Source organism: Populus trichocarpa, chromosome 1, assembly GCF_000002775.5.
Source record: "Populus trichocarpa isolate Nisqually-1 chromosome 1, P.trichocarpa_v4.1, whole genome shotgun sequence".
Taxonomy (NCBI): Eukaryota; Viridiplantae; Streptophyta; class Magnoliopsida; order Malpighiales; family Salicaceae; genus Populus; species Populus trichocarpa.
The window spans coordinates 22,825,443-22,843,968 of record NC_037285.2 but is presented as its reverse complement, the minus strand read 5'-3'; the positions used below and the strand labels follow the sequence as shown (position 1 = coordinate 22,843,968).

The 18,526-nt window shown below is 35.6% G+C and overlaps 1 protein-coding gene across 1 annotated transcript; it reads right to left on the bottom strand.

Moving 5' to 3' along the window:
• Positions 1 to 12,682: 12,682 nt before the first annotated feature.
• Positions 12,683 to 14,290, bottom strand: LOC18094923 (peroxidase 60). The gene is made up of 4 exons (XM_024594271.2): positions 14,016 to 14,290; positions 13,738 to 13,917; positions 13,406 to 13,577; positions 12,683 to 13,296 (listed from the first exon to the last, which is right to left on the bottom strand). Exons 1-4 carry the CDS (start codon positions 14,256 to 14,258, stop codon positions 12,839 to 12,841), a joined length of 1,053 nt encoding a protein of 350 aa, XP_024450039.1. The 5' UTR covers positions 14,259 to 14,290; the 3' UTR covers positions 12,683 to 12,838.
• Between the last annotated feature and the right edge of the window lie 4,236 nt (positions 14,291 to 18,526).

The window sequence follows — 18,526 nt, the reverse complement described above, 5'->3', positions numbered from 1 at the left end:
GAACATTTTCAACACCATCATGGATGTGAAGGGGAAGACAAAGGACAACATCAAGGCTAGATTGGATATAGCTTTATACTGTAACCGTAAAAATATGGAGTTGGTTTATGATGAGTCACGGGTCGCAAAATCAAGAGCAAACTTCATGTTAGAGAAAAACGCACAACTGCTAGTCTACAAATGGCTTTAGAGTCTACATTTTCCGGATAGACATGCATCGAACATATTAAGGCTGGTTAATATAAAGGACTGTAGATTGTATGGAATGAAGAGTCATGACTGCCACGTGTTTATGGAAACACTCATCCCATTAGCTTTTCGTGATTTGTTGCTAAAGGGAATATGGGATGCACTCACGGAGATCAATCATTTCTTTAGAGATATATGCTCCAGCAAGTTGAATGTTGAGCACATTGAGAGGCTTCAAACGAATATTGTCGAGACACTATGAAAACTTGAGATGATATTCCCTTCATCATTTTTTGACTCAATGGAGCATCTCCCTATACATCTACCGTTCAAGGTAAAAGCTGGAGGACCGGTCCAGTATAGATGGATGTACCCATTTGAACGGTTAGATATTACAGTTGCAATGTAATTCATATATAAAAGTATTTTCTATGTTTTTCTTAATTGAAAATACTTGATTAATTCAATGCAGGTACTTGTTTAATCTCAAGAAAAAGGTTAAGAACAAGGCGCATGTTGAGGCTTCGATATGTGAGGCCTATATTGTTGAGAAGATCTCAACATTTATCTCGTACTATTTTGAACCTCATCTGAGAACGAGAATCAATCGCGTTCCACAGCATGATGATGGCGGTGAAGTGCCTTCTAGTGAGAACTTGTCAATATTCGCCAATACTGGATGACCCACACCTAAGAATGTCGTAAGAGGAAGATATTTGTCGGAAATAGAGTTCAAACAAGCACACAACTATGTTCTATTTAACTGTGATGAGCTGAGACTTTTTATTCAGTAAGTTTATATATGTGTAATACTAATTAAACTTTGTCAGTAATATACTGTTAATTATATATTGTAATATCATACACTCATTATCACTTGCAGGCAACATCGACAATATTTGCTCTCCAATAACTCACAGCTGACCGAATCCCAGATCTTTCAATTACAAGATGAACAATTTGCCACGTGGTTCAGAACACATGTAAGCACTATCACAAACTCATTCTAACTTGCAAAATTACTGTACGTATGTATGTCATTACGAGATTCTCGTTTATTTACTGTTTATTGATGTACATTACATACAAGGTTTATCAAATGAGAAGGAGTGCGACTAAGTCATTGTCTTCACTAAGCCTGGGGCCTGAAAGAAAAGTTAAGTGCTACAACGGGTATTTTGTCAATGGATATGTTTTCCATACTGAAGAATACGGGCATAGAAGAAAGACATACAACAACGGTGTTTGTGTTAAGGGATCCACTAGTAGTGAGTTAGAAGTTGACTACTATGGTAGATTAGAAGAGGTCATCGAACTGCAATATCATAGCGAGCAGAATAGAGTGTTTTTATTCAAATGCTATTGGTATGACACGACTGACAGAGGAATCAGAGTTGATCCACACTATGGTCTGGTCGAAATCAACTTAAAAGCTAAGGAGTTTGTGGCCTTGCAGCAACACACGGTTCAGCTCATCAAAAAATACGACCACCTATTAGCGGAGTATGCACAACTTAAAGCGGCTCATGCACAACAAAGAGCGGAGTATGCACAACAAAAGGCGGATCATGAACAGCTTCGCGAAATGGTCATGAATATGACATCACAGAGTGGAACATGTGCGCCTAATCCTTTTTGGCCATATAACCACCAGCCTCCTCCTCCTCCTCCAGCTCCACCTTTATATTAATTTGTAATAAATATTATTTACCTTTAAAATTTCATTCAATATTTTTTTTGAAACACATTCAGTTTGTAATGAATATTATTTAACTTTATTTTTTTGTTTTTGATGTTTAATAGAAATTTTATTTGCATAATTGGTTTTTATTACCATTAATTTATATAATTTTATATTATGTATTCTAAATAATTTTTTAAAAACAAAATTTAAAAAAATATTACAAAGGGTTTTACCGACGGAATGAATCCGTCGGCATTTGACAGTAGCTGCCACATTCACCGATGAATTTACAGATGGATATATTTGGTTGGTATTTCATACACTCACCGACAGCTTTATCGACAGAATGAATCCATCGGTATTTGATAGTAGCTGTCACAATTACCGACGAATTTATAGACGGATATCTTCGGTCGGTATTTCAAACACTCACTGACAAATTTACCGATGGTACGTGTTCGTCGGTAAATCATGCTATCACCGACGGGAAAAAATCCGTTGGTATATTTCAAGTGGGAAAATTTTTTTTGGCATGCAAATTTCGTCTGTAAAACCATCGGCAAATGGTTTTTTTGTGTTTCCGACCGATATAGCGATGGAATGGGGAATTACCGATGAAAGGAAAGCCGACGGACGTATTTTGTCGGTGAAGACATCGGTAAATAAATTACCGACGAACTTCTAATCACACCCCGACGGAATATTTCCGTCGGTAAAACTGTGAAATCTTGTAGTGCCTTGAACTTAATGTTTATGCAAATTCATCCTATAATTATCAATTTGATCTTCAATTTTCATTTTTTATTTTATTTTTTGGCATAATAGGGTACAATTAGACCTTGAATTTCCTCCGAAATTGCAACTTGATTCCCCGTCTTGCTTTCTCCACGTTGCCAGCCTCTATTTTCTTTTTTTAATTTTTATTTTGAAAAAAAGGTGATTTGTGGGGAATAACCCAGAATTGGGTTATGACACTTCTTTGTAGTATGTGGAAGCCCAAACAAAAATCCGTACTTACATCTTGCCAAGGGCAAGTGGGAACAGGCAAGGGTGTGTAAAAACCAATATTTTGTTTTCCATGCTTAGCTAGTTGACATGTTCTACATTGACCTACCAATTTAACTACATCTCTTTTTAAGCTAGACCAAAAGAACTGACATCCCAACTCTTCATTGGTTTTATTTATCCCAAAGTGTCATAAAAGACCTCCATCATGAATCTCCTACACCAAAAAATTATGCACTAATGTATTCGGTATACAAAGCTTATTATCCCAAAACAAATACCCTTCCTAGAGGTAATTACCATCTATAACATGGTTACTCTTATCTCTCAATGTCATGTATATTTCTTTAAATTCTTGACAAGATTCATATTCCTTTTTGAGTCTCTCAAATCCAGTAACTTTAACACTCATTACGGATAACAATATTACCCGATAACTGAAGACATCTGCCACTTTATTTTCCATTACGAATTTATATTTCATTACAAATGAATAAACTTGTAAATAATCAACCCAATGACCATGCCTATGGTTGAGATTTTTTTGGGAGTTGAGATAGTAAAAGGTCTCATGGTTGGAGTAAAGAACAAGCTCCCGTGGTAGCAAATAATGGTGCTAATAGTGCAAGGCTTGAACTACAACATAAAATTCTTTATCATAGGTTGAGTATTTTTGTTTGGCCTCGTTAAGTTTTTCACCAAAATAAGCTACATGATGATGTTTTTGACAAATACTCCACCTATACCAATTCCTGAGGTATCATATTTTACTTTAAACACCTTAGTAAAATCAGGAAACCACATTATTAGGGCCTTCGTCATCTTCTTCTTGACCTCTGCAAATGCATTATTAACTCATTTACTCTATTGAAACTCATCTTATTTTGAAACAATTCGTGATAAGAGATATGATGGTGCTACATCCCTTGATGAAACGATAATAAAAAGTCGCAAGCCTAAGAAAAATATGAACCTCATGAATATTCTTAGGTTCAGGCTAATCTACAATCGCTTGTACTTCTTAAATTCCCTCACATGACACTATAAAGCCTAAGAAAACTACTTGATTCATAAAGAAAAAACACCTTTTGACATTGGCAAATAAATTTTCCTTTCTTAGGGTGGTACAAACTTGAATAAGATGATCTAAATGCTCTTTCTTGGTTTTGCTATAAATAAAGACATCATCAAAACGTACCACTAAGAATTTTTTCATAAATGGCCTAAGTACTTGTGTTATTTCCCTCATAAAAGTACTTGGTGAATTGGAAAAGAAAAAAAAAGCATGACTAGCACTTATATAATCTATCCTTAGTCTTAAATATAGTTTTTCATTAATCTTCTAGATGGATTCTCATATGATGATACCCACATTCTTCAGGTCAATCTTAGAGAAAATTTAGGCTTATATCAAATCAAGTAATGAGAAATCAATGCTTGATAGAAATCCTATTAATGACTTGACTATCTACATATATTCTCTATGAGCCATCTTTCTTAGGTGTTAAAAGGGCATGTATTACACAAAGACTCAAACTCTCTCTCTCTCTCTCTCTCTCATTCCTATATATATCTTTTGTAATAGTTCATTTACTTGCCTTTTTATTTTGACATGTTTACTAGGATTCATCATATAGTGAGGCAAGTTTGGCAATATGGAATCAGGAATAAAATCTATAGCGTATTGAATGTCATGCGTAAGAGGTAAAACATCAGGTAGTTTAAATAAAAAGATATCTAGAAATTCTTTTAACACTTCCCTTGTCTTTTTAGGTGGTTCGTCTAAAGAACTTTCTACAAGCTTATTGGCTACTAAGGCAAACACAACAAACTCTTCATGAACCTCCTTTTCAAACTCCTTATGACTAATTATGTTAAGCCCATTTTCTTTCACCTTTTCTTTCATTTTGATACCATCATTAGGCCTTGGTGGTAATCCAATTATTTGATTCTTTTTATCATGAAAAGTGAATGAACAAGAACTTGATCGCCTAAAGATGTAACATCTAGGTAATTTGACCAATGTCTACCCAAAATGATGTATCCTACATTTATGGAAATTACATCACACCAAGTTTTATTATGATAGTCCAAAATCTTTATGGGAAAAAGACATCTCTCCTTGATTGTTATGAACATATTTTTAACCCGGGACACACTATATGTCTTGTTGTTACTCATTTTTGGGCCCCACGTGCTGGAGATGGTGTGTATCCCTCTTGAACCAAATGCAGGAGTTTAGTTCGTGATTGTTGAAAAATTGACAAAAGCAGAGAAGAAAGAAATGTTTTTCGAACCCTGTTTCAGCTGTTTTATGATCTCTTTATCCTCCCCCTTTGATGCTAAAATCGTCAGGATTCTTAGGCTAATTAGGAGTCTTCATATTTCCAAATTTGTTCCTTATTTATCTGGTCTTTAAGATTAGATAAATCCTTCAGAATTTGTACTGAAAACTGATTCTGCTTGGTCATAATTCTGTTGTCAACCAATTCTGTTTCAACTTCGACCTTGATTCTGATTTGGTTTCATGTAATATTTGACCATCTCAGCTATATTCTGTCATTCATGACATGTTAAAGAATTGATCTGTACCTTTATTGGGTCCTAAGGCCCACTGTTCTTATGTCAGACTCTCAATCAGATCGGGATGCTCGACATTGTCAGTTTCCGAATCAGATCAGGAGATCCTTTTGACCAAGCAGATTGTGGCCAGATTCTGTTCTTCAAAACAAATTTATCCCACTTTGAATCCTTCATGAAAGTTATAATCCTGTATGTGTAGATGAATTTGGGTTTTTGAATCTCTTGATTTCGATATCAGAAGCTCAAGATATTCTCATTTGATTATCTAATGTGAAAGTAGAGAATCCTGCGGCGAGAAGGATTTCAGCCCGAGTGTTTTGCAGTTTTGTTCTTTAAAATGATTTTATCTGACTTTGAATCCTTCATGAAAGTTTTAGTCCTGTACGTGCTGATAAATTTGGGCTTTTGAATCGCTTGATTTCGATATCATAAGCTTAAGATATTCCCGTTTGAACATCTAGTGGAAAAGTAGAGAATCCTGCTGCAAGAAGGATTCCTGTCTGAGTTTTTTAGGTCTTGATTCAAGGAACTCGATTTAATATTTCAAGGACTTATCGGGTTAATTAAAGACCAATTTTAAACTTTGGAAAGTTAATTGGTTTCGTTGAAGGAACTGAAAAAAAAACAGGGACTAGATTAGAAAACATCATAATAATTTTTGTTACTTGGCTGCCGATGCTGGAGTCATCATTCATTTTGCTGCCATACTAGGGGAACATTTCTGCTTCTTCAAATGACATCATGCAATCCTTCATTTTAATAAACCACACCGCGTATAAAACAACCCCATAATAGGAATTAATTGACATGGTACTGTTCATTTGTGTTTTGAGAACAGTACCCTCGGTCTGCGATTTCCTTCCTTTTTCTGCAACCGTTCCTGCTGATCAGTTTTCTTCCTCTCATCCTTGCATCCTCTTGCTGGTTTGGTGTGCAAGTTGTCACCTCTTTTCACGCCAAATGATCAGCTACAATTCACCCTTTTTTCCCCCCAACACATACGGTCAAGATGAGGGGACATTAGAGTTGGTCTCGAAGTCTAAACAGCTGTATAAACAGCTGGCTTTGCAAGGAAAAAAAGGAAAGAATGTGTGGCAGTAACATAGAGCATTAAGGCTAATATCAAGGAATCATATAGGAAAATAATTACTGCAATATAAAAGACCATAGATATAGGAATTGATTGGTGTTGGTTATGAAAAATAATTACTGCAATATAGAAGACCATAGATATAGGAATTGTTGGGGCTGTTTATAGAAGATAATCTCTGCAGTAATTACTGAAATATTTCCTTGAATAGCACTTGTAGAGGTTCTATATAAGTGAACCTTCAGCCATGTATAAAGGGGGCAATTTTTCTTTGATGGGGGACGGTGAAAAGTCATCACTGGACTGGGAAAGAAAAAGAGAAAAAGGGAAAACAGAGCAGAGGCGTAAAGAGAGAGAGGAGAAAGAAAACATAGTGAGGCGAGAAGAAAATAAAAAAGAAAGAAAACAGAGGGAATAAGAAAAAGGATGAGAATAAAAAAACCAAGAGAACAAAAGAGGAAGTCTTTCTTCATTTACTAGAGGCGAGAAGGCATAAGCCTTGTCCATCGGCCTACATGTCATCTTTTATATAAAACAAGTAATATCAACAGGTATGAGTCTCAGCCCCTTTTTTCCTTGTCATATGTATAGTTGATGTCTGTTGTTTGTTTTTTTTTAAAATTTGTTTCTGCTCTTATTTCGGACATTTGAGTTTTGTTTTGGGCAACATGGTTGTGCGCTCGCCTACATTTTCTTCCATGGCTGTGAGTAAACAGGCGTTTATGTTAAGAGTTGATGGTTCCTTTCTTTCCTTTATGTTCTTGAGGAATCAGGGGCCTTAAAGGCCCTTCCCACCCCTTTTCTCTTTTATTTGGGTATCTCTCTGTCTTAGAATGTCGCGCAGAAGAAGTGCTGCTTCTAAACAAAGCTTTGGCCAAAGGAGAACGTAAATAATGTAAGGGAAGTTCTGGAGGAGAGAGTTAAAAAAAAAGCCACGAGGGAAGTTCTTTTAAGTCAAGGTGGTCTTTTGGCAGACTCTTGGGTCACATTTGCCTTTCTGTTTTTTTAAAATGAGATAGCTGGCCATCTGTTTCTTTAGGATTAGTTTTTAATATACGGGGTAGAGAGGCATGTTGCCCAGGTTCCTTTCCTTTTGCATTAAATTAGTATGGCAGTTTTCCCAGATGGGTAAAAGAGAATAGGCCATGAGTCACGGACACTACATCAAGATTTTTAGTTCAAACTTTGATTTCAGAACTTTGGCTCCCTTTGTGCATATAGATGTGTTTCTTTTCCAGTTATAGGATTTTAAGTCGAGTTGGCTTTTAATGTATTTTTAGAGTTGTTTTAAGTTTCTTGTAAATCTTATATATATATGGCTTGCTACCTTCTATTGTGATGTTTGCGTTTAATTGTGATGCTCGTGTTTCGATCAAAATATAAAAAAGGTTTTTTGTGTGTTGCATACGGCTAATCCCCTAATATATTTTGAATTTCCTCTTTTTTTAAAAAAAAAATTATTTGAAGTTTAAAAGAAAATGTGTTTTAGCATGGATTTCTTAAACACAAAAAAAATATATATATATATTCTTACATTCTGGATTTTACAACATGTTTGTAAAACTCCAAAGGGTGTTGGCCAATATTTCAAAAAATATGAAATCTTAATTTTAGGGAATGCTATTTTATTTACCATTTATATTTGGATAAAGAAATCCCAAAGGGATTAATGTCCAAAATATTATTGGAAATAACCTGTTATTATTCACTGTTAATATTTGGATAAAAAAAACCAAGTGGTTAATATCCAAAATATTTTTCTAGGAATAATAAGTTATCACACATCTTTGAAAGAAGCCTCGATTATAATTAAGGATGACATTTCAGTTTTTGACTCCACGGTTTACGAGTCGTGAAAGAATGAAACACTAAAGTAAAAAGTAGGCTTTTAAAGCGCTCTGAATTTCTTTAGATTTCTAATTCTTTGTTCATCTTCCTTGCGATTTACGAGTCACAAACACTTGAAATACTGAGGGAAAAATGAGCTCTTAAGCACATTGAATCTCCTTAGATTTCTATCTTAGCTGTCTTTTAATTCATAGGTTGTAAATTTATTTCAAATCAAACACAGATTTCAAGAGATCTGCATCAGTTCTCCTTGGCACTCTATAGACATATCTAAATGTATGATCCATATTGGCCAAGGGTTCTTGCTTTTAGACTTTGAACCCAAGTCCATTCATCATAGCAAACCTATCATAGGAAAATTGATTAGAGAACACCAACACCATAGCAATTATAAGGCAAACCAAACACCAAACAACTTACCTTAGGTAGGGCGTGCTAGGGGTGCCAAAACCTTTCCTTTACACAATTAGTCCCTTACCTTAGAATCTTTGAAAGACCAATTAGGTTTTCTAGTGACCATAATACTAGGTGGCAACTCCCTTTTTCATAAAACAAAGACCCCAACATGAATCCCCGCTCCGAGAGGGTGCGACATATCTTAGTATGTGGGATAAACTTTAAACCTAAATGGGATATACTACTAGAGGATACTGTATTGATACAACTCCCACTATCTATAATGATCTTGCAACCTTTATCTCCATATTTAATGTAAGTGTAAGAGATAACAGTTCTCTTCCAATCCTTAGTTTCTTTGGGTTGTGTTAAGGCATATCTAACTACAGTTAACTTGGTTGTCTCCCATCCTACAAAGTCCTGCTCGATCTAAATGGATATAAACCTAACATATCTTAGCAGGTTGGACTCATCATCCTCGTCATTTATGTCCTGAAAATCATAGGGATTGAGTTCATACACCTTATCATAATAATTGTATTCCTCACCCATATCCTTTTGATCCTTAATGAACAAAGCCTTATTGGGATAACTAAAAGAAATATTACCAAAATCCTGACACTTAAAAACATTGAATATTTAAGGTCATCTTAGGTACTTCATGGAGAATAGCCTTACCTTTGTCTTTCCCAGGCATATGAGAAATAATAGAATTGGGTTTACGGGGGTGGGGTTCCCAATAAAGAATTATTATTACTAGGTTGGGACCTAGAAGGGATACTTCGGGTTTCTTACTGTCTTGTCCACTAACTTTTCATGACGAACTCATAGTTTTGCATTAAGGTATAAGTTTTTCAAGCTCTCTCCTAAGGTCATCATTCAAGCTTTTCTGAAATCCACTTATAGTCATTGACTCACCCTCCCTAGTCATGCACCTCATCCAATAGTTATCAAATTATGTCATATATTCATTAGCAAGATTACTTCCTTGCATCAAGTTATTCCACTGGTCTAAGAGATTTTCCCTATAAGAACGAGGTAAGTACTTATTTTATAACTTAGTTTTTATCTCAACCTAATTAGTAATAAAAGGTTGACCTATCCTAGCCAAACACTCTTTTACACTTTCCCAATAGAACTGAGTGGTACCATTAAGTTTTATTGTTGCAAACCTTACCCTCATATTATTAGACAAATTATACTAGTCAAAGAATTGATCCATGTCACGGATCCACTTACCAAAGATCCATGGGTCAAGTTGACCTTTAAAAGTTGGGGCTTCTACCTTGATATGTCTTATGACTTGATCATCAGGGTCATTGTAGTTGTGGTGACCCTGATTGTGGTTGTACTGGCGGTTCCTAGGGTGAAATGACCTCTAACGATAATTGTTGAAATGCTCACCATTGTTAGGGTCATCAATGTCATTGTGACCTTAATGGTGGTCATGTTGGTGTTTTTACTGGGAACTGCTCGTTGACGATTCCTACGGTTGTCATTAGAATACTCACTCTCACTAGATTGCTTTACTTGTAAATTTTCTATGGACTCCACTCTTTTAGAGAGGTTATTCATCTGAGTGGACATCTTGTTCATTTTAGCTCGTATAAGCCGTAATTTCTCTTGAATATCCCTAAGAATATTACTAATGTTCGAGTCTATGGTAACTATGAGTTCTAGATGACCACTCTGTTAATACATTCAATACTAATCTTATGACTACAACTAAGATCACAAACAACACTTGCAAGTAAAATACAATATAATATTAAAGCTAATATTTAATTATTTGTTTATCTTAGAGACTAAGCAATAATAGATTAAACTAAGAAAATGCAAGCAAGCAATATAAGTCCTCTAAATGCACACAGGTAATCCAAACATAATGTTTTGATTTGCCCATAAATTTAGTCAAGCTTCACAATTAATTAAGAGGATAAGATATTCAATATAACTGAATAAAAAACCAAAAGTTAAGATAGCTCAAATTGCAAGGCAAATTATATATTTATATGCAAACATAAAAGAATAATATCAATATCAATTCTTGTTAATAAGTGAAAAAATATACAAGAAATAATGATGTCCAATGGTTAAAAGAAGTATGTATAGTTTTACCGACCAGATTGTGATGAGAAAGTGATGGAAGCTACTGCTGCCCACGTGATGCTAACATGACAGTATGTGCTGAAGTGGCGCAGGCATTATAGTATATGATGATTTGGCTTTGACATGGTACTAACATGAAAGTATCTGTTGGCGTAGTGCTGACATGGAAATAACCAATTAATTTGCCTTAAGAGAGTTCAATGGTTTCTTTATTGTTGTTGCTTGCGGTGGCTATGCAAGGAGGTATCATTGTCTTTAACTGTTGTATAGCTATTGTTGTGATTAGCGTGGATTTATGGTTAATGACTGCTGGTGGTGGTTCTTTGTCTGCTGTAGTGGTGCTATTGGAGAACTGTTGTGGGCACTGGAGGTGGTGGCTGCTGAAGGTTTGTATGGCGTCGGTCTATTGTTGTTGCTGAGGACAATGACACTACAGTTGGTAGAAAACATTGATGTGTTGGTTTGATCTGCAAGGATTTGTTCCTATTGATGTTCAGGTTGGGGGTCTTGTACGATGAAGTGGCTGGATCTATAAAGGGTTTGTTGGGTAGATTTTTTTAGATTAATTATCAATAAAAATTCTACAGAATTCTAGATTTTAAAAAATATGTTAAATTTAAAGGTTTTTCAAAAACTCTATGATATCGATTAACTGTAAGAACAATTAAAAGCTTGTTATTTAATTTCAAAGTTGATTTGAAATAAAAACTAAAAAAACCTAAAAGTAAAGAAAGAAAGAAAAAAAAGAAGCAAAGAATTAAAATTAGTGGAAGAAAATCTAAAAAGAAGAGAAAATTCAGAGGATGAATAATCTTTTATTTTATCTAGTCATTAAAAACTTACAAACAAAAAAAAAATATAAACAACACAATCTTAAAATACATAACTAATGAGTTTGATCCATCAATTAAAATTATTTAATATAAATAATTCAAATAAATAAAATAAGCTTATATGAGCTTAGTCTACCACTCAAAAAATGAAACACCAGACTATCATTGTTCATATACTCGTATAATCTGTAGTTTGGGTATGGTGTCCCATCTCTTGGCCACTTCTTGGATGGTTCAGGCAAGCCATCCTGATATTGTATCAGGCTTTATTTTCCATGAAATCTCAACTTCTTATGCCGACCTTTTCACCTTCACTGGAATCCCTGCTAGCATGGTGGAGTTCCCTGCTCTAAACAGTTAAGAGTAGTACTGTCTCCTTTGCTTAATTTTCTCCCGTTTCCTGCAGGTAGTTTTAACCCCCTCACATACACCCGCGCTCCGCTGAGCTTCTTTTTCTTCTTCATGGGAGTCTCGAGGTTGGTTTTATTGATACCACCAACAAACTCTACACTCTAACGCTTCAAATTGGAGACACATTTGTGTTACCGAAGGCACTAGGTCACTTTCTATACAATGTTGACTTCAAGAACCCTGCCATTGCTATCTCTCTTTGTTTGGCAGTGCCAATGCCGGAACCGACTCAGTTCCTACCACTGTCTTTGCCACTGGACTTGATGATGCTGTCCTCGCCAATGCCTTCAAAACTGATATGGCTACCGTCCAAAAGATCAAGGCAGCCCTTGCATATCCAAGGCTTGAACTAAAGTTCTCCTCTTCACCACCATCTGTTGAGATTGTTCTTCTGAGTGCATTTTCTTCTTTTCTAATATTGGCACGCCAAGACTATGACATTAATTATTTAGCTGAATGAATGCAGTTCTAATTAAAATGATTCATCTCATATTGCGCAAACTTGAGCTATTCTTTCATTGACCAAACATATATAATTTTGATGCTTGCTTCATTCAATCAGAACAAGATTACAACAAATAATAAATACAAAAAAGAATAACATAAAGAAACATGAAATAAAACAAGAAAACAAAAAGGGCATCAATAAACAAGGATGAAAGCAGATTAGTTGACGGATGACAAGTATAATCAACCGAATATATTAAAAATATTTCCACCAGAATTTCCATTAGGTGAATTAACAGCTGCGCATCTTTTCCTGATCTCCCCATCTTTGCCAATCTTGACGTCAACAGCTCCCAACTTAATCATGGCCCGACCAAATTGAAAGCTGAAGTCGTTGCTTTCAGCTATTCTTGCCACTGAGAATCTGGTGTTTGAATCCAGAGCTAGCTGCTGATCAACTTCGAGAATCCCATTACCTAAACGTATTTGCTCGTAGTAAGATTTGTCCACTGAAGAAGACTTGAGAGGATCCTGGTCGAGATTAGCTGAGTTGGTACTGCCAGAATTTTGAGGACAAAGAGTTTGTAGGGTTTTCAGTAGTGTTGTATTCATGGTTGGATCAGGGTGGCCAGTGTTCTTGAAATCATAAAGACGATTTTGGAATAAACCACAATGTGCTACCCCGACACTGTGACCACCTCCTATACATCATCAGAAGAATCAAAAGACAAATTAGTAATGTGCTTGGAAATGTAATATCACATGTAGTTTCAAAGAGAATTAGAAATGGAAAAATGCATCATCACATACCAAGAAGATAAACCATGTCAATAGTGCTCAGTCTTTTGCTATTAAATGCTGCAATAGCTTGAGGAATTGGGATACTTGGAGATGGGAGTTTCACATTTTGAGCAGAAGATACACGACCATCTCTTCTTCCTGTTTGTACAGGGTACCATCCTGTCCTTGACTTCATATCACTCTGCATGCATGAGCACAAGCATTTATCACTCAATTCTTTTGTTATCCTACTCTTTTGACCCCTGAATAAATTTTGTTAATGTTTGTTTACAGTTCAATTCTTTTGTTAAGAATGAGACGCATGCATTGATTCTGAAAGGGAATAGAAAAAAGTTATGCACCTCGACAACAGCATCTCTGGTAGCCATTACTATAATATCAGCACAAGAGACGACTCCCGGGCATGTATTTTCAATTTCCGTCTTTATTTCCTCGATGAAGTCATAGCCCCTCACACTTAAATTTGGAGGTGCAGTTTTCTCACCATTTGGCACATCCAGTAATATAGATGCATCACATCCCTTTCAACACCCCCATAAAATTGCATTAGATTGTGCATGCATTGAGCAAAGAGTACTATAACAAATTAACGTTGAAAGGGATTGCAAAACCTTCTTACATTGACAAAACAGTCATGAAATTGCATGCGAAGAAGAGCAGCCACTATTGTTGTGTCTGTACTGAATCTTGCCTTTACTTTCTGCTTGACAATATCCTCAACATTTCTCTGAAAGCCATTTCTGTCCTTGCATTTTCCATTATAGAATCCAAACTGCAACTGACCACTGCATTGGCTAGCCATGTTCACAAAGATGAGGCTAAGTGCTAGTGCCAAAGCAGCAGCTACTCTTGGCATTTCCATTTTTTTTTCTTGTTTTTCGAACTACTAATATTGGATATGGAAACAAAGCACATTCTGCTTTCTATTTATAAGGAATTGATCAAGATGATGGAGATATGGAAACCTTGCATAACATGAGGTTGAAATGGTGTGCATGATCACTAGTCATTGTCATTAGACGTGCAGTCCTCTAAGGATATATGGTGCTGGTGCTGGCGCCAAACGCTGGGAGATACGTAGCATTCCAAAAATTATTCTAAAGAATTACAGCTAGCTGATTGCCTTGCCCCGGAGATCTGAAGCTGATATGAAAGAAGAATACTATAATGGAGGAAATTGTTGCAGTGAATTATTGACCAATAATCTAATCTAATCATTTTTTTTCCTGAATAATATAATCTAACTTTTGACTCAAAAACCGTGCCAATCAAACATTTTAAACCTTCATGTTTCCCTGCGAGGAAAGCTGTTCTAATTAATGACATGTGCATGTGGTTTAAGAAAGCAATTACGTCACAAAAAAATTGTTTTTAAAAATTTAAAGTAAGTGACCTATTATGCTAAAAGAAGATAATATAATTCCTAAAATATTATTCCTGAGATAAAATATATTTTTCGTCTTGTTTTAATTGTTAATAGTCTATTATATTACACCTCTAATGGTTTTTTTAGAAGGTCATAATGGATCTACTTTAATGAGTTAAAACTTTGATTGATGGCTTAAGTCTAACCAATCCAAGGCTTGGTTTGCTTTTGTTATTTCCAATTAATTGATGAGTTGATAATTCTAAGATGATTTATTTAAAATCACAACTTAAGTTATGTTTGTGAATGATCAGTGGATCTATGTTAGGGCTCATTAAATCTAGTCTAGATCCTAGAAAAGATTCATAGAAGGAGCTTTAATGAGATTCACCTGTATCATGACATCTAAATAGCCTTGACTTTGGTGTTAATGAATATTAGATAAAAAAAATAATATTTTTAATTCTGATATTGTTAAAAATTTAGTTGAAATTTTAAATTAATATTCATGACTGTAAGCTAACCTAACGGGAGCAAAAAAAAAAAAAACACCTAGATTATCACATCATAAACATCTACCAGACATGGCATAAGCTAAAAAAGAAAACTGTACCATGTAGCCTCTCCTCTCAAACTCATCGTCACACTATAAAAATGGCATTTATCTAAAAGAAAAACATCAACATGTGAAGATAGTAAAGATAAAAAAAGCCAATATCATATGCTACGAGGCCAAAATATTATAACAAAAGTTAAATGGGGAGAGAAAATAACTGTAGATCAAGATACATTTCATTATGGATTGTAATAGTAGTTTCACTTTTAATTTTTTATTTTTTCACGAGCGGACAAACGTTTCTTTGGCTTTCTTCTACAAGAGTATCCAGGTTTTTCTAATTTTCATGTGTAAGCCAATAACGCTTTTAGCCCCAGAAAAGACAAAAAAGAAGCTTTGCCTTTGGGGGTATTTTGTGTAATTAAGAGGACTATGGGGGTGTTTTAGTATTTTCACGTTATATTTTTATTTTTTAATAAAAAAGCTGCTGGAGCATGTTCTACACGCCTCAGTGAGTGGGTGGCGCCCACACTATTAAGGAGGCGTGTGAAACGCTACTCGGTGGCTAAATCTGGCCAACTATCGTATCACTAGATGCATAGCCGTGCTCTCTTCCACACTGAGTGGCGCATGTAGACATATCATGGTTGGATTGCCGTTAGTGATCGTTTGTTTGTGTTTTTTCTTTCTTTTTCTCTCATAACAACTAAAGTGTACCATTGTCCTCTCTTTGTTTGTTGTTTGCTTGGGTCTAACAACCATGTTTGATGCCAAGCCTAGGCACGCGGGTCGGCATGACTGTCAGACTCAAGGTGCTGGGGTCTAGTAAGGCTGCCAGACCCTTACACTTGGGTCTGTCAGGCCCAACTAACGTGGGTCTGACATGTTGCCAGACTCAAGTAATGTGGGTCTGGCAAGTTGCTAGATCCAACTAAACTTGGATCAAACATGATTGCCAGATCCAATCACCTTGAATGTGGCATGATTGTTGTTGTTGTTGTTGTTTTATCATAATGTAAGAATATATTAAGATCAAAAGTAACCATACTGGTAAACCAGCATGTTCATAATATGTACAAAACAAAGAGTTTATGTCAAAAGTGGGAATAGGCTCCAAAAGAACTAAAATGGATGCAGCCTAGCCAAGATCTGACTGGTTAAATCCCTAAACAGAAAAAACATGACATGTATAAAAGCTAGGGGGACGTCAAACTCCCTCTTGGGAAACCGTGGTTAAACAAAAAACCAGCGCGCAATTGGTGGTGTTGAGCTTAACCCAAAAACAACAACCAAAAGGGGAATTGACATATAAGAAACATAGAGTTATTGCATAGCCAGAAGATGACATGGAACCCATTTGTATAAATAGATAAAGAAGCAGTATTGACAAAGAAAACCACAGGAAGCAGCTTCAGCACCCTCTCAACCCAGCAATCAAATGACCACAAGCAAACAACCAGCAAGACTGGAGAACAATAGAAGATGCATAAAAACTAATACTTTAGCAAAGATCAACTATCAGCCTTCACAACATCTCAATAAGAGCAGGAGTCAGTCAGCAACATTATAGGCCATGGGATTTTTGTCATGAAAATACAAGATTGTGTAGAACATAATCTGATACTTGCGGAATATAAGATTAATAGATTTGTCAATGTTGTCAAAAACCCTTCTGTTTCTTTCTTCCCAGATTAGGTACACAACTAGGGCTGGAGAAACTCTTCTCATTCTCAGCTGTAGACCTTTCTTATTAGAAGTGAGACCTCTGATTGCACTGTTTAGGGTAGCCATATTCCTTGTAATCCTTAACCAGCACTTAACCTTTCTCCACAGAAAAGAGGTCCAATCACAGGCAATGAAAAGATGGCTATGAGACTCCTCTTCTTGCCCATAAAGTGCACATTGAGTGTCTGTTAAGAGAAATTATAGCCTATCCTTGGTTTTCAGTTTCCCAAGCGTAACTAGCCATAGAATGAAGCTGTGTCTGGGTAATGACCAGCTTTCCCAGACCATGCCATCCCATTGAATAGAGACACTTTTAAACCTGAAATATTTATGTGCATTAGCAGAGAAAATCCCCTGATTATTCTGCCAGCTTTGAAGCATGTTAGTTGCTACCTCTACTCTTTCATATTAGTTATTAAACTTGTTTATCAAGATTAAGTGTATCGAAGTTAGTTCAATGAATAATCATCTACATTATAAATACTATGAATCTAGTAGTACTATGAATTTAGAGTAAGTATTGAAGAGTCTAATATTAATTAAGTTCTTTGGAGATTGTAAATGACATTTTATAATGTCTATATATATTATTTGATAATGAAAAGTGTGAGAGTACTATTGTTTAGTGTATTGTATTCCACCAAATTGTGCGAGTAGTAACCCTCCTCTGTTCTGTCATTGTTTTTCCAACAGAGTTGTATCAGAGCTTGAGAGTAGATATGGCTTCCAGCAACAACAATTCTCAATTTCATATTCCTCGTCTTACCAAACAAAACTATGATATGTGGTGTATTCAATACAAGGCACTACTAAGATCACAAGAGTTATGAGAGTTAGTTGAAGATGGTTACACTGAACCAGAATCAACAAGAGAAGAGACAACAATGAGTAATGCAGAAAGACAAACATTGAGAGAATAAAAAAAAGGATAATAAGGTGTTATTCACCATTTATGAAGGACTTGATGAAGCAACTCTTGAGATGGTGGCTCCAGCATAGACGTCAAAGGAGGCATGAGAAATGCTTAAAAAGACTTATAGTGGAGTTGAAAAAACAAAAAGGGTACGGTTGCAAGCATTGAGAGGAGACTTTGAGAAGTTAAGTAAAGAAAGTAATGAGACAGTTTCAGATTACTTCATAAAAGTAATCTCCGTGGTTCACCAGATGAGAAGGAATGGTGAAAATATTGATGATGTTGGAGTGATGGAGAAAATTTTGAGGTCTCTGGATTCAAAGTTTGATCATGTGGTCGTAGCAATTGAAGAATTAAAGAATTTGGAAGATCTGATAGTAGAAGAATTAATGGGATCTCTGCAAGCCCATGAGCAGAAAATTGATAGAAGAGGAAAAGGAAGATCTCATGAACAAGCATTGTAGACAAAGTTAACTATGAAGAATGTTAATGAATCTGGCAGAGGAGCATTTCAAAGAGGAAGGTTCATTCACAGAAGAGGAAGAGGAGGAAGATCATTCAGAAATCAAG